The sequence below is a fragment of the Microchirus variegatus genome (genome assembly GCF_963457635.1).
Source record: "Microchirus variegatus genome assembly, chromosome: 1".
NCBI lineage: Eukaryota > Metazoa > Chordata > Actinopteri > Pleuronectiformes > Soleidae > Microchirus > Microchirus variegatus.
The window spans coordinates 43068806-43094085 of NC_139802.1; the positions used below are offsets into that span (position 1 = coordinate 43068806).

Genomic DNA, 25280 nt, shown 5'->3' on the forward strand with positions numbered 1-25280 from the left:
AAACATGGCTGTCATTGGAGGAAAACTGATTTTAGCCACTTAAAGGTGCATTATGTAATAAATCTAAAGCAACTGGCCATAAAATCCTCCTAATATGTCACAGAGACTCAGGAATAATGTTCATATAACAAACTGAACTCACCAACAACAACAGTACAGACAAAATATTTGCACAAAAAAAATATTTGGCAGACTGCAAATCAAGTTTTGTCATGTGGTGCCACCTACCGCCGTCTACCAACCATTGCAGTCAGTAGAGTCTCAGCTGCCGAGCAACCACGGGTTGCCAGTTGCCACGTCAGAAAAAACGAAACCGAAAAGACCTCGGTATTTTGAATTTGAGTGTAGTAACTGTTTTTGGCCACATTCTTACATATGGCGCCTTTAATAAAAGCCAAAACTAATGAACTCTACTTTAGGTTAAAGCTCCGGTATGTAACTTCTGTGGGCAGAACACAACCCCCTTTCAGAGAACTTTACCTTAACTTAAAGTTTGGTTTACGCGTCCGTCAGTGACGTAAAAAACGCGTCGCTCTGTGTCTCCACAGACACGAAAGCTAAACACTGCTATTCTGAGAAACCGTAGAATTTAAAAGACAAAGTTGCATACTACAGCTTTAAGTCCACAATATCTTCATATAATATTCACTAGTTTATCTCGCAGTTAGCTTTTCCCCAACAGAAAACCCACGATTTGTGTCACTTTGTAAACTACTCTTAATCACACACCAAACCCCGTAGAGAAAAACGGCGATTTTACACCACAGCACACAGGAGTCAGTTTCATCTTTGAAAAATCACGTAACTGGACCTTTAAACTGCTTTTAACGACGCGAGGAGCTAGCATGGAGCTAACAAATCAAAAATCCTGTGCGTTTTTAGCCCCCAAACTGAGCGTCTTCTGCTGTCTTTTGTGTGGTTGCAGGCACAGAGTGGGTCGACCCCGAGGACCCCACCGTCATCGCAGAGAACGAGCTGCTCGGAGCGGCGGCGGCCATTGAAGCGGCCGCTAAGAAACTGGAGCAGCTGAGGCCCAGAACCAAACCCAAGGTCAGAGCACGAGGATCTCGCTGAGCCTGTGGACCTCACTAAGATCTCAGACCACGTCACTCACTTCTTCAGGAATGAGGCCCTTTTCCGTAAACCGCTTTCCTCGTTTTCTCTCGTAAAAACAGGAAGCGGACGAGAGCTTGAACTTCGAGGAGCAGATTCTGGAGGCGGCCAAGTCCATCGCTGCTGCCACCAGCGCTCTGGTCAAAGCAGCTTCGGCGGCTCAGAGGGAGCTGGTGGCTCAAGGGAAGGTACGTCATGAAGAAACACCAAGACACCAATGGTTGAGATGGTTCCTCACATACTGAGGCCTCCTACAAAGACTTCAGACCCATTTGTCCACGTTTGCTGCTCATTTGTCCATTCAACGACGACTAAAAATGCTTTAAAGAATAGAAAAATGTTTCATATCTAATTAAAAACATGTTTCTCCGATAAACATGTTTGAAACACATGGGTTTTTAACTGTTTGGGACAGTTTTATGCACCCTCTGGGACAGTTCTGGACCAGATGTGAAGGTCTGAGGTTCATGTAGCAGCTGCTCTGTAAAGCAAAGCCAAACTTGACCACTTAAATATGATTTAAAGTTAAATCTGAGTAATGTTTTTAAAAATAACATCACCGTTATGTTTTGAACGTACATGAGATCCACAAAGGCCTCAGTTCTGCCGTCGTGTCACCAAAATAAAACCAGTACGACTCGTGTTCCTTGTTTTTTCCAGGTCGGCGCCATCCAGGCCAACGCGGTGGACGACGGACAGTGGTCTCAGGGTCTGATCTCAGCCGTAAGTCTCCTCCCTCTACTCTGCGAGAATGTTTTCTCTGTTCGTACGGCGGTTGGCGGCGGCGGCGGCGGCGGCGTCTTAAACACCTGCGCCTTTGACTCCTCAGGCTCGAATGGTCGCCGCGGCAACCAACAACCTGTGCGAGGCGGCTAACTCGGCGGTGCAGGGACACGCCAGCGAGGAGAAGCTCATCTCGTCGGCCAAGCAGGTGGCGGCGTCCACCGCTCAGCTGCTGGTCGCCTGTAAGGTCAAGGCCGACCAGGACTCGCAGACCATGAAGAGGCTCCAGGTCAGTGCTGCCCCCTGTCTGTCAGCAGTTGAACTGCATCGAACGTCGGTTTTGAGGTCGATCTGACCTCAGACCAGTTGTTTATCTGATTTTGAGTGGGTTTTTTCCATAATTAGAAGGAGTTTCTCAGATTTTCCAGCCTCTAAAATGTAAACAATGACGGGAGAAATTACTCTGGCGAGTAGCCACAGTCCAGATAGAAAATCGCTGCATCATCAGAGACCGAGCAGTGCAGAGTGAACGTCTCACTCTTTTGTCCAGTGCATCAGAATCACTGTCCCTAAAAGGACTCTGCATTAGTTACCACGGTAACAGAGTCTGTTTGGCCTCCAGCCACCTACCCCCCCCCCCCAACCCCCCCATTCTCCAAAGTTAGCTCAATAATCCAGTTCAGATCAGAGCGACAGCTGCTGTGAGTCGCTCTACCTGCTGAGGAACAATAACGTCAGACTCTATATCTGCAGCAGCTGACGACGGCGCGTTATCGTCTATACATAGTCCGGGGCGCCGAGTGTTTTAGAGCTGCAGGTGAGCCGCGACGTCGGGATTAGTGCGCTCTGTATTTAGCGCAGACGAAAAGTGGGCGTTGCGCCGGACTAGTTTTGCATTTGCATTTCCGTAAAGACCAGGTTTGGTTTAGAATTTCAAGCGTCACCCAGCTTTCCCTCGGGAAATGATGTCAAATAATGTTGATTAATGTTAGCGTTATAGCTAGGTTTGCTAACTAGCGAGCTAATGGAGTCCACTTGATTAACAGCTGTGAGAATGACACAGAAAAATACCAAGAAAACGTGATAAAATAACTAACGGTTTTAAACTTGGAATTGCAACTTCAGGGGGCGCTCTAACTGCGAAATTCAACCTCTATAAATCACATTGAATGCTACATATCATGATGTTAGGGTAAGGTGTTTTATATTAAATTTTATATTAAAAAGGATGTAATGTAATGTAATTTATTGACTGTCCAGCAGGGGGCGACTCCACTGGATTGCATTGATCCATAACATTAGTAAACATTGTTTGGAGTTTATGGGTGGGGCGGGGCTTCACTCTGATTGACAGCACCTAGGTCAAGTAATGTTGGTTAATGTTTGCTAACTAGCATAAACAACTGTGAGAGTGACACAAAAAAATACCAAGAAAACTTTTAAACTTAGGGCACAACGAGTGAAAACAAATTTTAAAATTTGGAATTGCAACTGCAGGGGGCGCTACAACTGAAATGTCCTACTCGCGACTGGGAAATTCCGAGGACAACTCGGAATGACCTATAAATCACGTTGAATGCTACATTTCATGATGTAGAATGTGATCCTTATTAAAGAAAAGTTGATTTTTGAAATGATTTGGATTCATAAAAATTTTGTGATCATTGTAAAAAAAAAAATAGCTTTAAACTTGTGAAATTTAGAAAATGAGGTTTTAAACTCATCAAAAAACACGGATTTTATGTTATTTTTAGGGATTTAGTGTAATTTTTTGAGTGTCCAGCAGGCGGCGACTACACTGGATTTAAGTAAATCTACGAGGCTAATTCCCACTTAATCCATAACATTAGTGGACATTTTTAGGAGTTGGGGTGGGGCGGGGCTACACTGTGATTGACAGCACGTCACTGTGCTCTCAGTAAGCTCCACCCACTTCCTCGCGCCCCCCCGCTCCACCCTTTCCTCTAAATATGGTCTCTTCTGGTTTTTAAAAAACGTAATGACGCCGGTGACGTCACGGCGGGTCGTCCGCCCTGATTTGATCCACGACTGCATCGTTTTTTCTGGTCAAACTGGAGTCTGGAGTCCGTGTTTTCACGTCGTCTTGACCTTTTACGTGTAACCGAATCGCTCAACGCCGATGAAGGAGCAGAAACTTTCACGCATCTACTGCTGACACTCTCCAGCGCTCCCCCAAAAATACCACCTTTAAGTCGCTGCGCGGGGTTCACCGCGAGCACATCAGGCCGCGGCCCCGGGGCCCCCGTCTCATGTTCTCTGATCCAATCAGCAGCGGCTTATCTGCTGCTCTTCTGGGCCTGCAGCTGCTGCCCGCAGTAATTCCGCATACATTCATGTCCACAGACGCTCTGGAAACAATCCACGGGTCCGTCCGCGCCCGCCCAGAGCTGGAAACATTAACCCGCGATCTATGATTACAGCCGCAGCACTTGTTCTCATCACTCTGCCGCGCGGGGGCTTTTTTTAAGGCCGGAATGATTGAGCGCTGAGTAACAGACGGTCTGAGGAAGTGAAGCCGTCCTGAAGGCAGCAGAGCATTTATGTGTGTGGCTTTAAGTTCAGGACTCTGGTTATTTGGAACCCGTTTTAGTCGACATTATCTTAAGATTTATCTCATTGTTACACAGACTTTTTCAACAGGAAACATCGTTAAACTCCCACACCAAACTATAGAGAAAATGGCCGATTTTCCATCACAGCACACGAGCCGTTTCGATCCACTGCTGCCTCCAAATCCGACTTAATAATATGCTATTTTGTGACTTCGGTGTTTGAAATCCGTTGTTCAGATTGACCTCAGTGACGCAAACTGACCACACGAGGCAGCAGTGGACCAGCGGCTCCTGTGTCTCTTTGAGCTTAAATCGCTCGTTTTTTCTCAATGGATTTTGGTGTGTCTGTGGTTTCAGGGGCGCAGGCAACTGCTTGGGGCCCCCCGAGCCGATAGGGGGCCCCCCGACACTCGGAGCCTGAGGGCTGTTTTTACTGAAATGTGCAGTGACCAGTCGCCTCACCGTCCCCCTTAAACAACAATGGGCGATTTGCAATGACATCTCAGTAGTAAACCCCCCTAAAGGGGCCCCACCTCACTTTAACCTGTGTGAAGTTATCGTTCTGCAAGTTTGAAAATGAAGAGGATTATTTACAGTGTAATGCTTATCTTTTTTACTCAGTTTATATATGTTTTTTTCAGTTATTTACAGTATTTTATTGTTCTATATATTTATATTGTGGGTTCTTTACAGTGTAATGTATTTTTTTTTACTAATTTAAAAGCTATTTACAGTATTTTATTGTTCTTTACATTTATATTTTCCCACACTTTTTAAACAACAAGGTTTTTCCATGTTATTTCATTCATTTTGAAAAAGAAATATTTTGAACTCATACGTTAGAAGGGCCCCCTGGGAATTTTTGCTTAGGGCCCCTACAGACCCTAGAATCGCCTCTGTGTGGTTTACAGACGTTAGTTTCCTGCAGGAAAAGTCAGTCTAACGGCGAAATACTACGTCGTAGAAGTTAATTTGAGCCCTTTTTTCACGTAGAGGGAGCCTCTGCGTCTCGGGGCGGACGAGTGTCAGTGCTGCATATAAACCCCACTTCAAAGGAAAAGTGCTCGGAGACGCATTTATCCGAACAAATCACGTCATTTCTGTCACTCGACACATTTTAAAAGCGTCGCCCCCGACCGAGTATAAATCAGCCCGTGAGTCTGAAATAGCCGCCTCGGAGGGAAAGGCATTCCCAAGATGGCTGCCGAGCGAAGGGACGGGGCAGCCCTGGTGTGCAGAGACAAGGGAGGGGGGGGGGCGGAGCCTGCGTTTGCCAGTAAACGATGCGGAGGCGTCGGCGAGTGTCGCGTAGATGGAGTGTAACGTGGATGTGTTTGCATTAGTGTGAGAATATATGAACGTGTGCATGATTTATTAGCTCCTCCTCCTCCTCCTCCTCCTCCTCCTCCTCCTGCCCCCCGGTGGACAAACACTGTCATCCAGCCTCTCTTAGGGTTGTGATGTCATGTGCGTCAGTGTTTAGACAAACAGTCGCATTCCAGCCGAACATAAACTCTTTGGAGGAGGAGGAGGATTCACCGTCGTCTTGAGTTCAGCCCTCACAGCCGCAAAAGGGCAAAACGAGCGAGCGGCTCCTCTTTGCCTTTTACAGAGATCCTTACAGAGTCTGAGCAAAGGGCAGAAAAAAATAACAGTTGTGTTATGGTCGTGTGGATGTGATCATTCCCTTAACCGGAGCGGCTGAGCACAAAAAAGGAGAGTGTTTTTCCCCCACGGTCGGCCTTCACTGTGGCAGATATTTACAATAACATTCAAACATGACTTTGATATCTTTGATAAATCCCTGATTGTTCAACAGTCAGACAAACATTTAGCCACAGAGTAGTGCTGTCAAACGTCAACGGCGGAAAAAGACGCGCGTGACGTCATTGTTTACGTGCCGCGACGCCAGAGTCCAGGCACCGTTTACCAGTTAGCTCCGTTAGCTGCATTAGCTCGTATTAGCGCCGTTAGCGCGCCTACAGTGGAACTGGAGCGGTCTGTTTATTGAGGGAAAGGGCAGTGCTACAAATAACTAGCGTACCTGTGTACTGCATAAAGTTTAGCATTACTTTACACACTCATTTTAACAATCCGGAGTCACGTAAACATGACGTGACGCGCGTCTTTTTACGGTCAGTTGTCATGGAAACGCGTTGTGCGTAAACGTTGACGCCGTTAACGTTTGACAGCACTACTTACGGCTAAATGTTTGTCTAAATGTTGAAAAATCGGGGAATAAAAATTCTGCTATAACAGCCAGGAAATCAAAGTTGTTATCAATTAAAAAGAAAAACACTATTAGAAAATAAACAATTCCTGCTTTGACGATGTTGTTTTGGCCGTTGTAAACGTCTAAACCAGAGGTTTCCAACGTTAAAGGCGCCATATGTAAGATTGTGGCCAAAAACGGTTACTACACACAAATTCAAAATACTGAGGTCTTTTAGGTTTGGTTTTCTGACGTAACTGGCAACCCAGTTAAGATACAGTGGTGTAAGCTTGCGTACCACTGGTGGTACACGTGCCACAGTTTGAGAACCATGGTTCTAAAAAAACAAAAAACAGGAAACAACTGACTGAATAACTGATTTTCCAACTGTGCCAATTAGCTTTATTAGCATTAACAATGTTCTTGGCAAAGCATGTTAAAAATTGGCCTTCGGCTAAGCTCCGCCCTCATCCACAGACTGACCAATCAGTTTCAATTTCAGCTTTTGAGCTTATGAGTTCGGACAATAACTTTTCTGTGTTTTATGAAGTTGTACGACGTGGATAACGTTGTGTGGTGACTTGGCTAATGTTAGCTTAAACGTTAGCGGGCGACTTCAATGATGACGAGTCGTATCATTAGCTGAGAAGCTCATTGTGTCTGTTTTTTTTTACCTTTTACAGTTACACACATGAGGTCACATGACATTCTGGTTCTGACCGATGAGTCTCTCTCTCTCTTTCCTCAGGCTGCCGGTAACGCGGTGAAGCGAGCGTCCGATAACCTGGTGAAGGCGGCTCAGAAGGCGGCGTTTGACGAACAGGACGCTCAGGCCATTGTGGTCAAGAGCAAGATGGTGGGAGGCATCGCTCAGGTGAGTCACCGAGAACACGCGTGCGGCGGGAAACCACAGATGTGAACGCCGCACGTACGCTTAACGTTAAAATTAAACGAAATAAAAATGCGTACGTATAACAAAATGAAACAGATATTTGAGAGAGTGAACTGTGAGGAGCTGATTTAGTTTTTGTTAAACTAAAGTGAAATTAACAGGAGGCTAGTTAGCTACTGAGATAGTAGGCTAGTTAGAGCTAGCTAGTTTTGAAATGTTCCGAGTTTTTGGTGACGCTTTAGTTACGTTTTTTTACGTTAAATATTTTCAGCTAATGTTTCCTAATTTCTCACTTGTTCCCTATTTATTTGTTTATTACGCGATGTTGGAGTTATGCACATGCTAGCTGGTAATATGCTTTCCCGACATTGGTGTTCTCGCAACTTTACCAGGTACGATCACTCATGGAAAAGAAAGAAAAAAAACACACGAACTGAGCCGAAATTCGTCTGATACTGAGCTCAAACAGAGTGTCGTGTTAGCGTGTTAGCGCGGATGCCGCCTCACGTACGTCGCGTTGTGTTGCAGATTATCGCGGCTCAGGAGGAGATGCTGCGGAAAGAGCGGGAGCTGGTGGAGGCGAGGAAGAAGCTGGCCATGATCCGAAAGCAGCAGTACAAGTTCCTGCCGTCAGAGCTGAGGGACGACGGCCAAGAACAGTGAGAGTGTGTGTGCGCGTGTGTGCGTGCACGTGTGTGTGTGTGTGTGTGTGTGCGAGGACGCTCGCTCAGGACCTTCCCCCAGCTTCAAGCAGACATCAGGCAGATTGACTCCACGTCATACAGATGTTTTTGATCTGTTTCTCTATTTAATTTTCAAAAAAACAACAATGACAATGATGATTAAATTGACTATCTGCGATATATATATATCTATATCTAGATATATATATCCTTGAGTCCTTTGATTATATACTGTATGACGTCAAACTCACCCGTTCCATGTTGATGCTTCTTTGTCTCGAGTCTTTTAAGAGCTGCCAGTAGCTTCTTCCTTCACCGAGTGCTTCTATGCAATCGACGCATAATATATGCAAACACTCTATGCAGATGACGATGTGTTGTTGTTGTTGTTTGTTTTTTTACCTATCTTTGTGAGGCGTACGGTTACACGTGATGTGACCATTCTCACCATGACGGACTGTTTCAGGAGTAGTTTTTCAACGTTAGATTTTGGAGGAAGAAAATTTTTAACTTTGCGATGGAACAAATCAGAGCGAGAAAATGTTATTTTTTTAAAGAAAAAACGTCTGAACTATGAAATGTATTAATGATGTTTTCAGACATATCTGAATAAAAGATCGGGGTTTTTTTGTTTAGTATTCGGATTTCTGCAGCGACAGTATTGCCCGCCTGGATTAGATTAGATTAAATTAGATTAGATGAGGGACGTATTTGTGTAAAGATTATGAAGCCATATTTTTAACTTCAGGAAGTTTGACATGGTATTGACCATATTTGGAGGTTAAGTGTTAATCGTCTCGCTGCAGTGTTTTGTTTTGTTTTCGTGTAATACAGTGCTTGTACTTCCTGTCTGATCAGGATTACTTCCTGTCTAATTATAGTATAATTAAGTCGATGCTCACCCTGTTATATCACTGCTTATGAAAGTGCCTTATTCATCATGAAAGTATAATGGTTGACACATTTATCTCTTTACGTTGCACTTCCTTCGTTCAAACCTCATTTAAACTCGTCTTCACTCTTTTCACTTCTGTATTTGTTTTTCCGAGCAAACCGAACAGTATGTTTAATATTAAGAAGAAAAGACTGTAATCGAGCAAATCTGTTTTTTTGTTCACATTTCTGATTTATTCGTGGTATCAGTGTAACGCAGGTGTGCGGCAGCGCCACCTCGTGGACACTGTAAGAGAGATTTATATTCAATAAAGTCGGTTTTACAGTGAAACTGTTGACACCTGTGTTGTTTCTTGCCAATCTCTTGTTTAGGTGAAAATCATGGAGACTGCACTGAACAAAGGTTTAGACATTTATATCATGGGATAGATATGGGCCTTTAAGCGAGCTAGCCATGAATCTATGTAGCTAGCTTTGCATAGTTGTGCGGGAAGGGAATTTCTAGCTAGCTAGCCAGCCATGAAACTATCAAGCTAGCTTTGCGTAGTGTGGGAGGAGACTTTTTAGCGAGCTAGTCATGAAACTATTAAGCTAGCTTTACATCGTTGTGCGGGAAGGGAATTTCTAGCTAGCTAGCCATGAAGCTGTCAAGCTAGCTTTACATAGTTGTGTGGGACGGGACTTTTTTACCGAGCTAGTCATGAAACTAACATGCTAGCTTTACATAGTTGTGTGGGAAGGGAATTTTAGCAGGCTAGCCATGAAGGTATCAAGCTAGCTTTACAAAGTTGTGTACGAAGGGACTTTTTAGCGAGCTAGTCATGAAGGTATCAAGCTAGCTTTGCAAAGTTGTGTACGAAGGGACTTTTTAGCGAGCTAGTCATGAAGGTATCAAGCTAGCTTTGCAAAGTTGTGTACGAAGGGACTTTTTTAGCGAGCTAGTCATGAAACTAACATGCTAGCTTTACATAGTTGTGTGGGAAGGGCATTTTAGCAGGCTAGCCATGAAGGTTTCAAGCTAGCTTTATATAGTTGTGTACTAAGGGACTTTTTAGCGAGCTAGTCATGAAGGTATCAAGCTAGCTTTGCATAGTTGTGTGGGAAGGGACTTTTTAGCAGGCTAGCCATGAAACTATGAAGATAGATAGATAGATAGATAGATAGATAGATAGAAAGATAGATAGATAGATAGATAGATAGATAGATAGATAGATAGATAGATAGATAGATAGATAGATAGATATTTCATTATACACAGTCAAAGGGAGAGTGATATTGTACTTTTATTCTCTCCCTGTGTGTTTTGTGTGTGGGAAATTCTTAAGTTTAGGGCTAATATTTGTATTAATTAGGTTAAAGTTGAGGTTAAACATTCATTAATTATGGTTAATGTTAGGAATAAAGTTATGTCCAGGCTGTCAAAGTGACTGAAGTCGATGCAGAATCCGGTGTGTGTGTGTGCGTGTGTGTGTATGTGCGCGTGTGCGTGTGTGTTTCCGTGTGTGTGTGTGTGTTGCTCCTCTCGCTGCCTAAATATGGAAAAGGTCCCTCGCGCATCCTCACTGGGAGGGGGAAAAAAAGTGAGGGTCTCGCGCGCCTCGGTTTCTATTCCGACCTGTCCTCGCGCAGCTCTCACAGGAGCCCCAGTCCACATCCGCCCTCCGTCCCTCCGTCTGTGTCCGGATCTGCCGAGTCCCTTTTACCCGCTGCTGCTGCTGCCGAGAGCCCCGAAGAACAGGAACCATGGAGGCCATCAAGAAGAAGATGCAGATGCTGAAGCTCGACAAGGAGAACGCGATTGACCGAGCAGAGCAGGCTGAGGTGGACAAGAAGGGAGCGGAGGACAAATGCAAACAGGTGGGTACCACTGCAACACCTCCATCACCTCCATCACCTCTACACCTCCATCATCTCCTCATCTACATGTAGAAGTTAAGTGTAGTTAGTCAAACTCAGCGGTAAAGAGGAAATTCTCTGTTTTAAATCAAAACATTAAAAGTGAACAAGAACATTAAAGTAACAGTAGTGACGTTTGGCACCAGCAGGGGGCAGAAGCTCAGAGAAAACGATGAGACATCACTTTATTAGAACCATCAGTAGTGGACACTCAGGTTATAATCCTTCTGTTATCGTTTGGAATGCGTTATTCTTATGACCGTAACTCCGAGACCGTTGGTGATATCTAGAAAATTCAAGATCTATGGACTGGCGATCTGTCCAGGGTGTGACTCCGCCTCTCGCCCTATATCAGCTGAGATTATCACCCTCATGTGGAGCATAAAGCGCTAGAAGATGGAAGGATTGATACCGGACAGCAGCAGAAATAGAGCTTTGCGCCCATATACTTGTCATTACGGTAGCCCCCTCACGACCGTCCAATCACAGACGTGATTCACCAGTGCGTCGCACGTTTGTGACGTCAGTTTCTCAATACCGTAATTCTTTTTTTGACAATTCTACAGCCATAATAATCTAAATACATCCAGACGGCCTGATTATAATGATGGTCATAGGAGGGTTAATCTGCAGGGTCCAGATTAGAGATGACATTTTTGAGTCAAACATAATTAAACCTGGCCTTTAACTTCCACTCCCGTCAAAAGTGGTGTCCCTCATGGTTCCATTTTAGGCCTGCTGTTATCGTTATTAAAACAGCTGTGAGGAGCCAGAACTCCACAAACAGGTGGTACTGTCCACTCGTGAGGTTAGAATGTTTCCTGGTGAATAAATGCTCCGCCCCCCGCCCCCCGGCCACCAAACATATATGTGAGGAAGGGGGGGAGTGGAATGCTAAGCTAACAGACAGGAAGTTAGCTTAAAATGTTAGCCCTAAAGATGACACCACTATTAGCAGCTTTATATTTATAATTCTTTATTGTGTAGAAGACACACTGACGACACTTTGTATACATATATATATATGTATACATATATATTAGGGAATCGATTCCGATTCTTAGGGTCACGATTGGATTCATACGATTCTCGATTCATACGATTCTCGATTCAAAAATTGATACAATGCATAGTGCGCTAAGGCAAATTATGGCATCAAAACAATACAGTTTGTATAAGATAATGTGATTTTTAGATAAACTGATTCCAATAATGTCATCACACAAAGGCAAACTTAAGACAATAATTAACATTTATGAATTCAAAGGGTTGTTTTTCTTATAACATAATGCAGAACAATGAGGTTTGTGCGATAATTCAAACATTTAAAAACACAATTTAATTCATTTCAAACAAAAACAAAAGTTGCTTTGTGGGATTATTTTTTTTTAATCTCCACCAACAACAACCTATAACAACGTCCTTACACCAATGAAGAGATATCGAATCTAAAATCCTCGGACTGAATCACTGAGTTCACCACGGCTCATGATCTTTATTAGGTCAAATTACTTTGCATCAGTTTTTATTTTTGCTGACCTTGACCTTTGAACATTTCTCTGAACGTTAATGATCTGGGGACACCATCCACCCCCCCCCCCCCCCCCGCAACACACACAGATGCAGGAATACTGAGAAACATTTGAGAAGGTTCATCGGAGGTCAAAGTTCCACGTGATCCCCTGGTGGCCCGAAGCCCTCTCATGATATGACGGTTGACGTGTGTCATCAACACAAAGCAAGTGTTGTCAGTGCTGTCTGTTTATCTTCTAAAACATGATGTTCCCACCAAACAAACTGTCTCTCAGCCACGTTTCCTTAAGGAAAGTACAGTTTAACCACAGACCGATGGACCAATGAACATCAGGGTCTCCAGCTGTGAGCTGAAGATCGGGAGGATTTTCCCCCTTCCTGAGCTGCAGACTCTCTCTCTCTCCGCTGTGATTTACGAGATCGCATATCAACCCATAAATAGATTAGCGACTATTCCGACATGCAACTGTCCACGCGGCATGTGTTCCCGTTCCCAGTGGATCCCGTCTTGGATCTATGACAATGCCATCATAGTCCCGGGTCTATTTCTGTGTGCGTTAGCCGCCTTCTCTGAATTGTTGCTGCGCTCACGCAGACAGTCAAGGCTGTTTGAGTTTGACGGGTGGATCAGTGCCGTCCAGGGCTATTTGTGACCGGGAGGCCTTACATGGTCTACTGGCTGAGAGGGACGTAAGACAGAGAGGACATTTGTCCCGAGGACATGTCATTACAATTGTCTTTTTATAGTGTTACGAAGCCCTTTGGAAATGAGTCACAGAGGAACCATGTCAAATAAATAACCAGTCTTCAATGTTCTCTAATTTCTTTTTGTAGCTAATCCAAGATTCTAATGATTCCCTCGTGTATTTCACTCGGAATAATTTGACCATAGATTGCAAAATAGATCAAAATAGATGATTTTAATTTGCTGAATGTGGAAACTTTTCCTTTACTGGTGACCCCCCTGACACTGTGCTACCAACCTCCAGGGTTGACATTCCATTGCCATTTGTTGTGACACTCACAGGACGTTTAAACATGTCAGGAAAGCTTGTTAGCCAGCTAGTTAGCATTCAGCAGTAGCCACAGCCGTTACCGTTGAGTATAAATAGCATCCATAGCGTTTTAACCCCAAGAATAACATGGAGGACACAGGTGTAAAAGCATTCCACCAATGATTGACCTCATTGTTAGCTTACGTCTGACTGCGTTGTTAGCGTGAGAAATACCTCAAATTCTCCAAAACACAGACAATATTGGTTATAAAACAGGAGAAATGTCTAATACTAACAACACAGTAACTTTAGTCAAATTTAAGATGGTGGAAAAACAAATCATCCCACTATGAGACTAAGTTAAGTTACAGTTCTGTAAGCTAGCTAGCAGCCTAGCTAACATTTTTCTGCCACGTTTACACAAATCTACTTAGTTTAAAACCAATCCTGATATAATCTTTCAACATAGCAACAAACCATATCTTATTCATTCTTTAGAATGACTGAGGACTCTTTAACTCACAAGTGCTTAACGTTAGCCTTGTAGTCAAGCTAGGTTTGCTGACTAACAAGCTCAACTCGTCCACTTTACGTGCTATTTTTGTGTCTTACGTCTTATATCAACGTGTCCATAAGCAACAGTAGGACGGTGTTGTGTCTACAACACAAGAAACATACAGAATTATTGTATAAAAACAGTAGAAAGTACAGTTTTTAAAATGTGTCGATGATGCTAGGGGCGGCCATCTTGTATTTTAGAGGTTGAAATTTCCCATTTATGAGTTCAAAATGCTCCTAATATCAACTATTAGACTGATAATATTAGACTATGTTGGACTGAAGTCAAGATAAACTTAAGTTTAGCTTAGTTTTTATTTAATTATGACCTGAAACTGATTTACAGTCAAAAGATCAGATAAAGGATGAGATATAATATTGTCCCACATTCACCTCGTCTTCTGCCCAGTTATTCTGAAAGAAAACGTGTCGTGTGGTGAGAAAAAAAAAAAGACTTTTAAGTTATTGTTTAATAATCCATTGGTTGTGTTTGTGCGTTTCACGTGTAGCTGGAGGAAGAGCTGCTGGGTCTGCAGAAGAAGCTGAAAGGCGTGGAGGATGAGCTGGACAAATACTCCGAGTCGCTGAAGGACGCCCAGGAGAAGCTGGAGCAGGCGGAGAAGAAGGCCACAGATGTGAGTTTGGAGCGAGTGTAACACAGCCACGGTAACACAACCACGGTAACACACTGCACTCGACTGTCCCCACTGTGCATTCACGTATCACCGGTCTAAAAATGCACCGGTCAGTCAAACGTCCTGTAATCGGCGCTGACCTTGGTGTCGGTGTCACTTAAAGACCAAGGTTCTGAGTCTCATTGGGCCGGTCCATTTGAAAACTCAGCAGCACGGACGCCGTTAAACGAGACGTGCGCCGGATCGGATTCGACCAACAGATCATAAAACCTGTCGGCGCCCTTCAGGCCAAAGCCGGTCGCGGCCTGTAAATATACTGCTGCTCCATTAACGCGCTGCGCGTTAATATTAAAGTAAAAGCTTTAGTAAAAGAACACTGTGCGCTATATAACGTGTCATCATGTCATGGAAAAGTGTGTTCGGATGACGCACTTTAACGCATTTCACATACGTGAGATACACGGCTGCTGCTGTGGACACCACGAACAACGCTCTATGATATTTACAGATTATAGTTACTGCGTTATTGTGCACAAACCTACCACACGAGGCAGTAGTACACTCTTAGAAATAAAAAAAAATACTAGTGATAAGTATAACCATATAAGGTTCTTCGGCTTGTCCTCATAGGAGAACCCTTTTGGAGGGTTCCACCAAGAACCCTTTTAAAACCCTTTACTCAGGAAAGGGGTTTTAAAGGGTTCTCTGGGTCAAAATACCAAGAACCCTTTCCCAAAGAAAGGGTTTGTCAGAAGCAAATGGTTCCAGGTAGAACCTCAGCCCTTGTAGAAGAACCCTTTTGGAACCCTTATTACTAAGAGTGTAGACCACATGTGTCAAACTCAAGGCCCGGGGGCCAGATGTGGCCCGCCGCGTCATTTTATGTGGCCCGCGAGTGATTAATTGGTCTTAAAAATCTGCGTTAAAATAGTTTCTATGCTGCTTTGAGGCGTGCGTTGACCATAAACTACATTTCCCACAATGCACGGCGATTGCATTACCCGCAAAGTGACGGCACCGCCACTAGATCACAGTGTATCATGGTATTATGTAGCGAAATTTATTTAGCATTATGTTACAGAGTAGTTACCTTTATTTATATTATATTTGGTTACATTTAGTTACATTTATCCTGTATGACGGTTACATCTGGCCCTTTGAGGGTAACAATAAAATAAATAAACAGTTTACAAAGTTGAATGAATGACAGAAACAGACCTCGTTTGAATAAAATCGAGGCGTTGTCGCGACTGTTTACGTAAAAATAAGGTCACGTTTTCAAGTTTCAGTTTCAGGGACCATTCTTTTCCTACTGTGTCAGAGATGGTTTGTTTATGTCCGGACTCTGAAAAACCAGGACTTGTGAGTCGTACGTAGAATGTTATGACCTTCCTGTGTGCAGCGGCGTGACCAAATATGGAAGAGAACCGCGCAGATGTGTGAAATTGTTTACGATCGCTGGTCTTCAACCAGAGTTATAGCAAACATTCAAACATAGGACTAAACCGTTGTCTGTCTTTTAAATGGATGCAGAATATTCATATATTATACTTACTTTTATAACTAAGTTCATGTCCTAAACATGTTTACACTTAGTTTTTCCGTAGTTATTTGAATATAAATAAGCTGAATATGATCCAAAGTGCAGGGTGTCCTTAATTATGTTATGAATTATAAGCATTAAAAATATGCACAGAGTGGACACGACATACAAACCTGCAATCGTGGCGAATATTAGACGTGCGTATGGATGCGTTAAAAGCTGCCAGGAATAGAAAGAGCTGGAGTTTGAAGTATATGATATGAGTGAATGATGTGAGAGCGTCACTGTCCTGCAGTGACCTACACACACACACACACACACACACACACACACCCCCACACACACACACACACACACAGCTAATGTAGAATATGTATGTAGGAGAGGAAATACACTTGTATATTTAAATATATATAATATATCATATGATATTTATGCATTTATGATATTAAGTTATAATATCATAAAAATAATAACATCATTTGGTTTATTATTATTTATATATTATTTTAATATGTGTAGTAGAAGTAATAGCAGCAGCAGTAGCAGAGGTAGTAGTTAGTTGCAGTAGTAGAAGAGGTAGTAGTAGCAGTAGAATAGGTAGTAGTAGCAGTAGTAGTTACAATAGTTGTAGTAGCAGTAGTAGTAGCAGCAGTAGTAGTAGCATTAGCAGTAGCATTAGAAGTAGTAGCAGTAGTAGCAGTAGCATTAACAGTAGTAGCAGTAGCATCAGCAGTAGTAACAGCAGTAGTAGCAGTAGTAGTAGCAGCAGCAGTAGGAGCAGTAGTAGTTGTAGTAGTAGCATAGCAGCAGTAGTAACAGCAGTAGTAGCAGCAGCAGTAGTAGCAGTAGTAGTAGTAGCAGTAGTAGTAGCAGTAGTAGTTGCAATAGTAGTTGCAATAGTAGTAGTAGTAGCATTAGCAGTAGTAGCAGTAGCATTAACAGTAGTAGCATTAGCAGTAGCATTAGCAGCAGTAGCAGTAGTAGCAGCAGCAGTAGTAGCATTAGCAGTAGTACCAGTAGTAGCAGTAGCATTAACAGTAGTAGCAGTAGCATTAGGAGTAGTAACAGCAGTAGTAGCAGTAGTAGTAGTAGTAGCATAGCAGCAGTAGTAACAGCAGTAGTAGCAGCAGCAGTAGTAGTAGTAGCAGTAGTAGCAGTAGTAGTAGCAGTAGCATTAGCAGTAGCATTAGCAGTAGTAGTTGCAGTAGTAGTAGTAGTAGTAGTAGTAGTGGTAGTAGTAGCAGCAGTAGTAGCAGTAGCATTAGCAGTAGTAGCAACAGCAGTAGCAGTAGTAGTAGCAACAGTGGTAGTAGTAGTGATATGTTGAGTGATTTCAAAATAAGACATACCAATAATCACTTTATTTTGAAAATTCTGTGTCAATCAGATGATTCTGATCGATTATTATTGTTAGTAGTAGTAAGAGGAGGAGGAGAAATTGGCTTATTTTTTGAAGGTACCTGTACTAGCTTTTATTTTGAAAGCGAGTAACCGGAAATAAGAAAACCGTCCGTCGCACAGGTGATTCCGACCTCTAACTCTGTTGTCATGGCAACAGTACACACACACACACACACACACATTTGGGACAGACACCGCGGGGACAAGCGGAGCGGAGCGTCGGCGAACATGGCGTCGTTTATGTCCATAGACGCGGTGAGAAAGAAGATCCAGACGCTGCAGCAGGCGGCCTACGAGGCCGAGGAGCGGGCCGAGGTGCTGCAGGAGGAGGCGGACATGGAGCGGCAGGCCCGGGAGCGGGTAACACACACACACCGGAACACCGGGCCGAGCCGAAACACCCGAAACTGTGACGGGTTCATGATGAAGTTCAACAAAGTTGGACTGATGAGAAACGGCAGTGAAATACAAACTAAACGTTGATAAACCGGAAGTAGAATTAATTAGCTATATGAACTAGCTTTGCGAGAGCTACCAAAATACGCTAACTGACCACTTTATTAGGTACAACTTTCAACAACAAATATCTATTCGACAAATCACATGACAGCAACTTAACAGACATGTAAACATGGTCAAAATTGACTTATAAAAACGTCATTTTTAAAAATTAATTTGGTAATTAATTTAATTGAAGTACACCTGCAATACCTCCAAGTCCCACCAGGGGACCACTTTTAAGAAGCACTGCTGTAGGCTAGTGATGAACCAGACTTCATAAAAACACTGTCATGGTCCCAAAAACAGAGGTTTGAAATTTTTTTATTTGAAAAGTGTATTTTTAGTCTGGGCGAGCAGGAAGTGAGACCTCTGTTCCTACATTACACCTTTGGTTTTTGTTATTAGTAGCATTGTTTTTTTTTAAAATCTGTTGTAGTTGTAGTCTGGATGAAGCTCCAAGATGGCCTCCACATAAAGCTGACACACAAAGAAAACCCCACACATTCTCCATTTCGATTTACTACATATTGAATATTTGAACCATATATAATATTTGGATGATGGACGCTCTGCTTCTCGTTGTCGTCCCGCAGGCAGAGGCAGACGTGGCGTCTCTGAACAGGCGTATCCAGCTGGTGGAGGAGGAGTTGGACAGAGCTCAGGAGAGGCTGGCCACCGCTCTGCAGAAGCTGGAGGAGGCGGAGAAAGCGGCGGACGAGAGTGAGAGGTGAGAGCGTTGTCCGTAAAAGCATCTTCAGGAGTCGGCTGAGAGGTTCTTGAGAACATAAGAAACCTCTTTGATGAGTCCAGGTTCCTACAGCTCACGACTGAAGATGTCTATGACCTGGAGAACCTTCACAGCACTTGAGCTGCAGTGTTAGATAACACCACTAGGGGGCATAGTTTCCTTCAAAGTGACCTGAAACTCTGCCCTAGATCAGATTTTTAAGTGTAGTTACACGATGTGACTGCATCTTCTTCTAGTCACTTAACAAAAATAGTTACCAAATAAATAAAAACCTGCGATTGTCAGCGTGTTTCTGCAACATCTTAGTCATCTGTCTGTTGCTTAATGTCAATGTAAATCAGCCTTTTTTCCAAACAGGAAACTAAAGTGTCACTCTGTGAATCACTCCCTCTGCAGCACCAAAGCCCATAGAGAAATTCACACATTTTAACATCACAGCACACAGGCGTTGTTGACCCACTGCAGCCTCCATGTTTGAGTTCAAATGTGTTAATCTGTGACTTGTGTGTGTGAAACACCTCAAACAGATTTACTCCAGATTTACTCTGAGTTCATGAGAGCTAAAATCGCTGGTTTTCTCTATGGGGTTTGGTGCAGGAGAGTGAGCGGTTTCAAAATCTGGCTTTATTATATCAGAGACCAAACAACAGCAGAACATACACACAGAAACATCACTTTAGCTACAAAGTCACTGGATCCTTCACTTCCCATGATGCAACAGGCAGCAACTGAGTATCTTCATAAACAAATAAACACCCTAAACTGACAGTTTGAAGGAACTAGATTCAGACTTAGATGAAGCACAGTCCTTGATTGACAGGTTGATGTGCAGGTACATTGACTGACTGACTGACTAATTGATTGATTGATTAACTGATGGATTGATCGATCTGCTCCTCCAGAGGAATGAAGGTCATAGAGAACAGAGCGACCAAGGACGAGGAGAAGATGGAGATCCAGGAGATGCAGCTGAAGGAGGCCAAACACATCGCTGAGGAGGCCGACCGCAAATATGAGGAGGTGTGTGTGTGTGTTCCCTACGCGACAAACAACAACAACTACACAATAATCACAATTTAAACAGTTGATTTAAAGATTTGAGGTCTTAATGCGGCGCCGTCTGCGTTCAGGTGGCACGTAAGCTGGTGATCCTGGAGGGCGACCTGGAGCGCTCAGAGGAGAGAGCTGAGGTGGCCGAGGCGTAAGTCAACACCACACACACACACGCGCGCGCACACACACACACCGGCATCTGCATTATTCATGATGTCATCGCAGAGATCATGTGATCACTGCGATGACAACATGGTGGTCTCACACTTTCACTGGACAGAGAGGAACTTCTTACTGTACAATAATAGACTCTGGAGTTCATAATGACTTATTTGAACCTAAAATATAAAGTGCATTTATGTACTTTGTAAGTATTTTGTACATACATTTTTATATTAGATGTTTTGTGGGGTTTACCTTGAAGATACTTGAATTATTTTTAGTTTATTTATTATTTTGTTTTACCGGAATTTTCTATTCTATTCTATTTATTATATAAATATATATTATATGTATCTTATTGTATTTTATTTGATCATTATCGATAAAAAAAAATAAAGTAATAATAATTTATGTTTATCAAGTTAAATCAAACAAGGAGTCAAAAAAGAAAATATCTGGGTATCGCCAGCGACACCGCAATACGATATTTAAGTCACGATACGATATTATCACAATATTTAAGTCACTATACGATATTATCACGATATTTAAGTCACTATACGATATTATCACAATATTTAAGTCACAATACGATATTATCACGATACGATATTATCACAATACGATATTATCACGATATTATCACGATATTTAAGTCACGATACGATATTATCACGATACGATATTATCACGATACGATATTATCACACTATTTAAGTCACAATACGATATTATCACAATATTTAAGTCGTGATACGATATTACTATATTTAATCACGACACAAGGTTATTATGATATTTAATTCACGATACAAGATTATCCTGATATTTAAGTCACAATACGATATTATCACGATATTGAAGTTACGATACAAAATGATCACGATATTTAAGTTACGAAACAAAACTATCACAATATTTAAGTTATCACAACATATAAGTTACAATACAGGATTATCACGATACTTAAGTCACAATATGATATTATCATGCTATTTGAGTGCAAAGTCATATATTGCGATATACTCTAGTGAGAGAACACTTGGCGCCATCTAGTGGACTGAAACGTCTGTTTATTTACATTTTTTATGCTTATCCACAAAAGGCGTCACGTGTGAACATATCGTTACACACAAACCTGCATGTGTGTGTGTTTGTTTGTTTTGTGACCTCACAACCACGGCCTGCCTGCATGTTTAACGGCTGCTCCGCCCACTGCTGCCATCACCCCCTGCTGCTGCTGCTGCTGCTGTCGCCGCCCTGGTGGACGAACCCTGCAGGCGAGGGCGAGAGCTGGAGGAGGAGCTCAAACTCATGGACCACAATTTGAAGTCCATGATGTGCGGAGAAGACGAGGTACTGACCGCACACGGCCTCCGCTGACCTTCGACCTCTCGGCTTCTTTCTCCGTCTGTTTTCTCTCACTTTGCCTTTGTCTCACTGACACTGATGTGTTTAAAGATCACTAACGCCGTGTGTGTTTGTTGACTTTTAACCACCAGTGTTTTCTGTGCTTTCTGATGAGTGTTATGTGCAGTAGTTTGGAAGTAGCCTTGGAAACATGTTGACTTTTCCCTCAGACGGAGTTGTCACTACCGGATCTTGCAGATTTGGCTACTTCCTGTCAGAACATTTTGTCGGAATTTAATGTAATATTATTATTATTATTATTTTAGTCGTAAATGTTTACGAGACAAACAGATGTTTTTTCTTCTGTTTTAGTAGTAGCTGCACTTTGCGCACAAACAAATCCGGGTTGTACCAGAAACCACAATATGATATTATCACGATATTTAAGTTACGATACAAAATGATCACGATATATAAGTTACAATAGGATATTATCACGGTATTTAAGTCACGATATTTATAAAAGATTATCGCGATATTCAATTCACGATAAAAGATTATCGCGATATTTAAGTTAAGATACAAATTTTGCAGATTTGTGCGAAGCGTGGCTTACGATACAAAATGATCACGATATTTAAGTTACAATAGGATATTATCACGGTATTTAAGTCACGATATTTAAGTTGAAATAAAAAATGATCGCGATATTCAAATCACGATACAAGATTATCGCGATATTCAAATCACGATACAAGATTATCGCGATATTTAAGTTACGAAACAAATCTTGCAGATTTGTGCGAAGCGTGGCGGCTACTTCCTGTCAGAACATTTTGTCGCAATTTAATGTAATAGTATTATTATTATTTTAGTCGTAATTGTTGCGAGACAAACAGGTGTTTTTTCATCTGTTTTAGTAGTAGTTGCACTTTGCGCACCAACAAATCCGGTTGTACCAGAAACCGCAATATGATATTATCACGATGTTTAAGTTACGATACAAAATGATCACAATATATAAGTTACAATAGGATATTATCTCTGTATTTGAAATAAAAGATTATCACGATATTCAAATCACGATATAAGATTATCGCGATATTTAAGTTACGATACAAATCTTGCAGATTTGTGCGAATCGCAGCGGCTACTTCCTGTCGGAAAATTTTGTCGCAATTTAATGTAATTTTTTTTTTTTTTTTTGTCGTAATTATTACGAGACAAACAGATGTTTTTTCTTCTGTTTTATTAGTAGCTTCACTTTGCACACGAACAAATCCGGTTTTATCAGAAACCCGATTCGCAAAGTGCGGCTACTTCCTGTCAAAAACAAATTGACGACAGTTTTGGCGGATTATAAAAAAAATTAAGTTTAAGTAACTGTTTTTAAAAACAGAGCAGACGCAGAGGCTCCTTACATGAACCAGCTGACATGACTTTATTTTCTTCAAACACATCATAACTCCTTCAAAATAAGAGCCCCCGACTTCAGCTTTTTATGACTTCCTGTATAAAACCTTTCGTTTGTAGTTATTCTTACAAAATAAAATACACATTTTTGTATCATCTTTTTGTTTTGGTCGTTGTCCACAACGTTAGAGGTGACAGGAAGTAGCTTCTGATTCAGATTGGGTAGTGACAAGCGTCACGGTTTGAATTCTCCTTCTGTTCTACTTTTCAAATGGCTTCTCTTCTCTTCTTCTTCTTCTTCTCCTTCTTTTCCTCCCTCTCTCTTACGTTGCTCAGTAAATCAGGCGACCTTGAGGAAGAGTTGAAAAATGTCACCAACAACCTGAAGTCCCTGGAGGCCCAGTCCGACAAGGTATAGTAGGAGCTGAAGGAAGCCACAATCGACACAGACTGTGTTTCCTCTCCAGATACATCTGTGTGTGTGTGTGTGTGTGTTTGTTAAACATGTGTGTTTTAATCGTGTGTGTGTGTGTGTGTGTGTGTGTTACAGTATTCGCAGAAGGAGGACAAATACGAGGAGGAAATCAGAGTTCTCACAGACAAACTGAAAGAGGTGAGAAGTGAACTCTGAGAGTGTTGACGTGTGCGGGAGTTTCACACTCGCTGTGCACTGACACCTTTTGTGTTGCGGTCGCTTTGTGTCGCAGGCTGAGACTCGTGCTGAGTTTGCAGAGAGATCTGTGGCCAAGCTGGAGAAGACCATCGACGACCTGGAAGGTAAGGTTCATCGTCGCCAACACAGCCCACGCCAGGCAGATTTTTTTGGGTGGTTTTCAGTGCTTCCAAAAACGCAATTTCCCTGTGGATAAAAAACTGATACGATTAACAAACTTTATCAGATTCTCCTGAGTGTAAAAATCCTGGCTAACAGGTGGCAAAATTACGATATTTGACCTCTGAAACAACGCTTTACACAGGTTTCCAATCTACACAGGTTAAATTCATGGATTATTCCACCAATAATGGCTAAAATCTCTCCTTGCAGCCATGGATCATGGTATAGGGGGCGCAGAATTCTGCGATTAAAGTTGGAATTCTGAGGAAAAAAGGGAAAAATTCCAAGATTAAAATCTGAATTCTGATATTAGTCGTAATTCTCTGGGAAGAAAAAGTCAAAATTACAAGAAAAAAGTCTGAATTCTGAGATTTAATTCAGAACTCTGAGGTTAAAGTCAGAATTCTGACTTTCTCTGATTAAATTTAGAATGTTGCAGAAGGACTTCTGAGGACAAAAAGGGAATAATTCCGGAATTCATAAAAAAAAAAAAAAACGGAATTCTGATATTAAAGTCGTAATTCCATGAAAATAAGAAAAAAAAAGTCAGAATTAAATATCTGAGATTAAATTCAGAATTCTAAGGGGGGAAAAAGAAAAAATTCCAAGATTAAAATCTGAATTCTGATATTAGTTGTAATTATGTGGGAAAAAAAGAGTCAAAATTCCAAGAAAAAAGTCAGAATTCTGAGGTTAAAGTTGGATTTCTGAGGAAAAAAAAAGGAAACATTCGGAATTCTGATATGAAAGTCGTAATTCTGTGAAAAAAAGAAAGTCAGAATTAAATATCTGAGATTAAATTCAGAATTCTAAGGGGGGAAAAAAAGGAAAAATTCCGGAATTCATTAAAAAATAGGTCGGACACAGCACAATCAGAGATACTGACGATGTATCACTAACTTCATATCACCATATTTCATAAATCTGCACTGGCTCTTTTACACTTTCTCTTAACTTTTCCTTTTTCTGAATCTTGTTCCTTTGTCTCACTTCTGCTGCCGTCTGTCCTCGTCCCTGTGTGTGTGTGTGTCACTCTGTGTGTGTGTGTGTGTCACTCTGTGTGTGTGTGTGTGTGTGCGTGCACGTGTCCCCACAGACGAGGTGTACGCTCAGAAGCTGAAGGGCAAGGCTCTCAGCGAGGAGCTGGACCTGGCGCTCAACGACATGACCATGGCGTAGACGCTCCCTCCCTCCCTCCCTCCCTCGCTTCACTTCCTGTCTGCTCTTCCTTCCTTCCTGTTCATCGGTTCTTTGTTTATGTTTTTTTTTTCTCTCGTTTCCACAGAGGTAGGCGGGGTCAGACGATTCTCAAAAAATTGCAACGTCTGACTCCGCCCGTCCTTGCTGGGTAAAGCTATGTCTGTGTTTCTACAGAGGGCGGAGTCTCATGTCTTCTCTGTAATAAATGGATCTGAGCTCTCTGGACTTTTCTGTCTACTTCCTGTTTTTCTTATCTCTTTGTCGAAAATTCCTCTTAAACTTTGGCACAAACGTTCACTTGTATTTAAAGACTGTTAAAAATTGGGTGACCACAGATTAAGTTTGCTCTTAACTAAACTAAACA

The 25280-nt window shown here is 42.2% G+C and overlaps 2 protein-coding genes across 2 annotated transcripts in view; both read left to right on the forward strand.

Annotated features, from left to right (window-relative positions):
* The window catches only part of tln1 (talin 1), a 55412-nt gene extending 46009 nt beyond the window's left edge, over positions 1-9403 (forward strand). The window contains exons 52-57 of the mRNA XM_083901703.1: positions 926-1050; positions 1176-1301; positions 1774-1836; positions 1943-2125; positions 7370-7495; positions 8042-9403. Coding sequence (XP_083757829.1) covers positions 926-1050; positions 1176-1301; positions 1774-1836; positions 1943-2125; positions 7370-7495; positions 8042-8176 — 758 coding nt within the window. The 3' untranslated portion in view covers positions 8177-9403. The remainder of the gene's footprint in view (positions 1-925; positions 1051-1175; positions 1302-1773; positions 1837-1942; positions 2126-7369; positions 7496-8041) is intronic.
* A 1285-nt stretch (positions 9404-10688) lies between these two features.
* Positions 10689-25141, forward strand: tpm2 (tropomyosin 2 (beta)). The gene is made up of 9 exons (XM_083901779.1): positions 10689-10947; positions 14582-14707; positions 18749-18882; positions 19806-19923; positions 20034-20104; positions 23218-23293; positions 23432-23494; positions 23589-23658; positions 24813-25141. Exons 1-9 carry the CDS (start codon positions 10834-10836, stop codon positions 24893-24895), a joined length of 855 nt encoding a protein of 284 aa, XP_083757905.1. The 5' UTR covers positions 10689-10833; the 3' UTR covers positions 24896-25141.
* The last annotated feature ends 139 nt before the right edge of the window (positions 25142-25280 follow it).

Excerpts from the sequence above, each read along its gene's own strand:
- tpm2 (XM_083901779.1), top strand. The coding sequence starts at position 10,834 with ATGGAGGCCATCAAGAAGAAGATGCAGATGCTGAAGCTCGACAAGGAG. Across the intron at positions 10,948-14,581 it reads CGGAGGACAAATGCAAACAG|CTGGAGGAAGAGCTGCTGGG; the intron begins GTGGGTACCACT and ends TTTCACGTGTAG. Across the intron at positions 23,659-24,812 it reads GACCATCGACGACCTGGAAG|ACGAGGTGTACGCTCAGAAG; the intron begins GTAAGGTTCATC and ends GTGTCCCCACAG.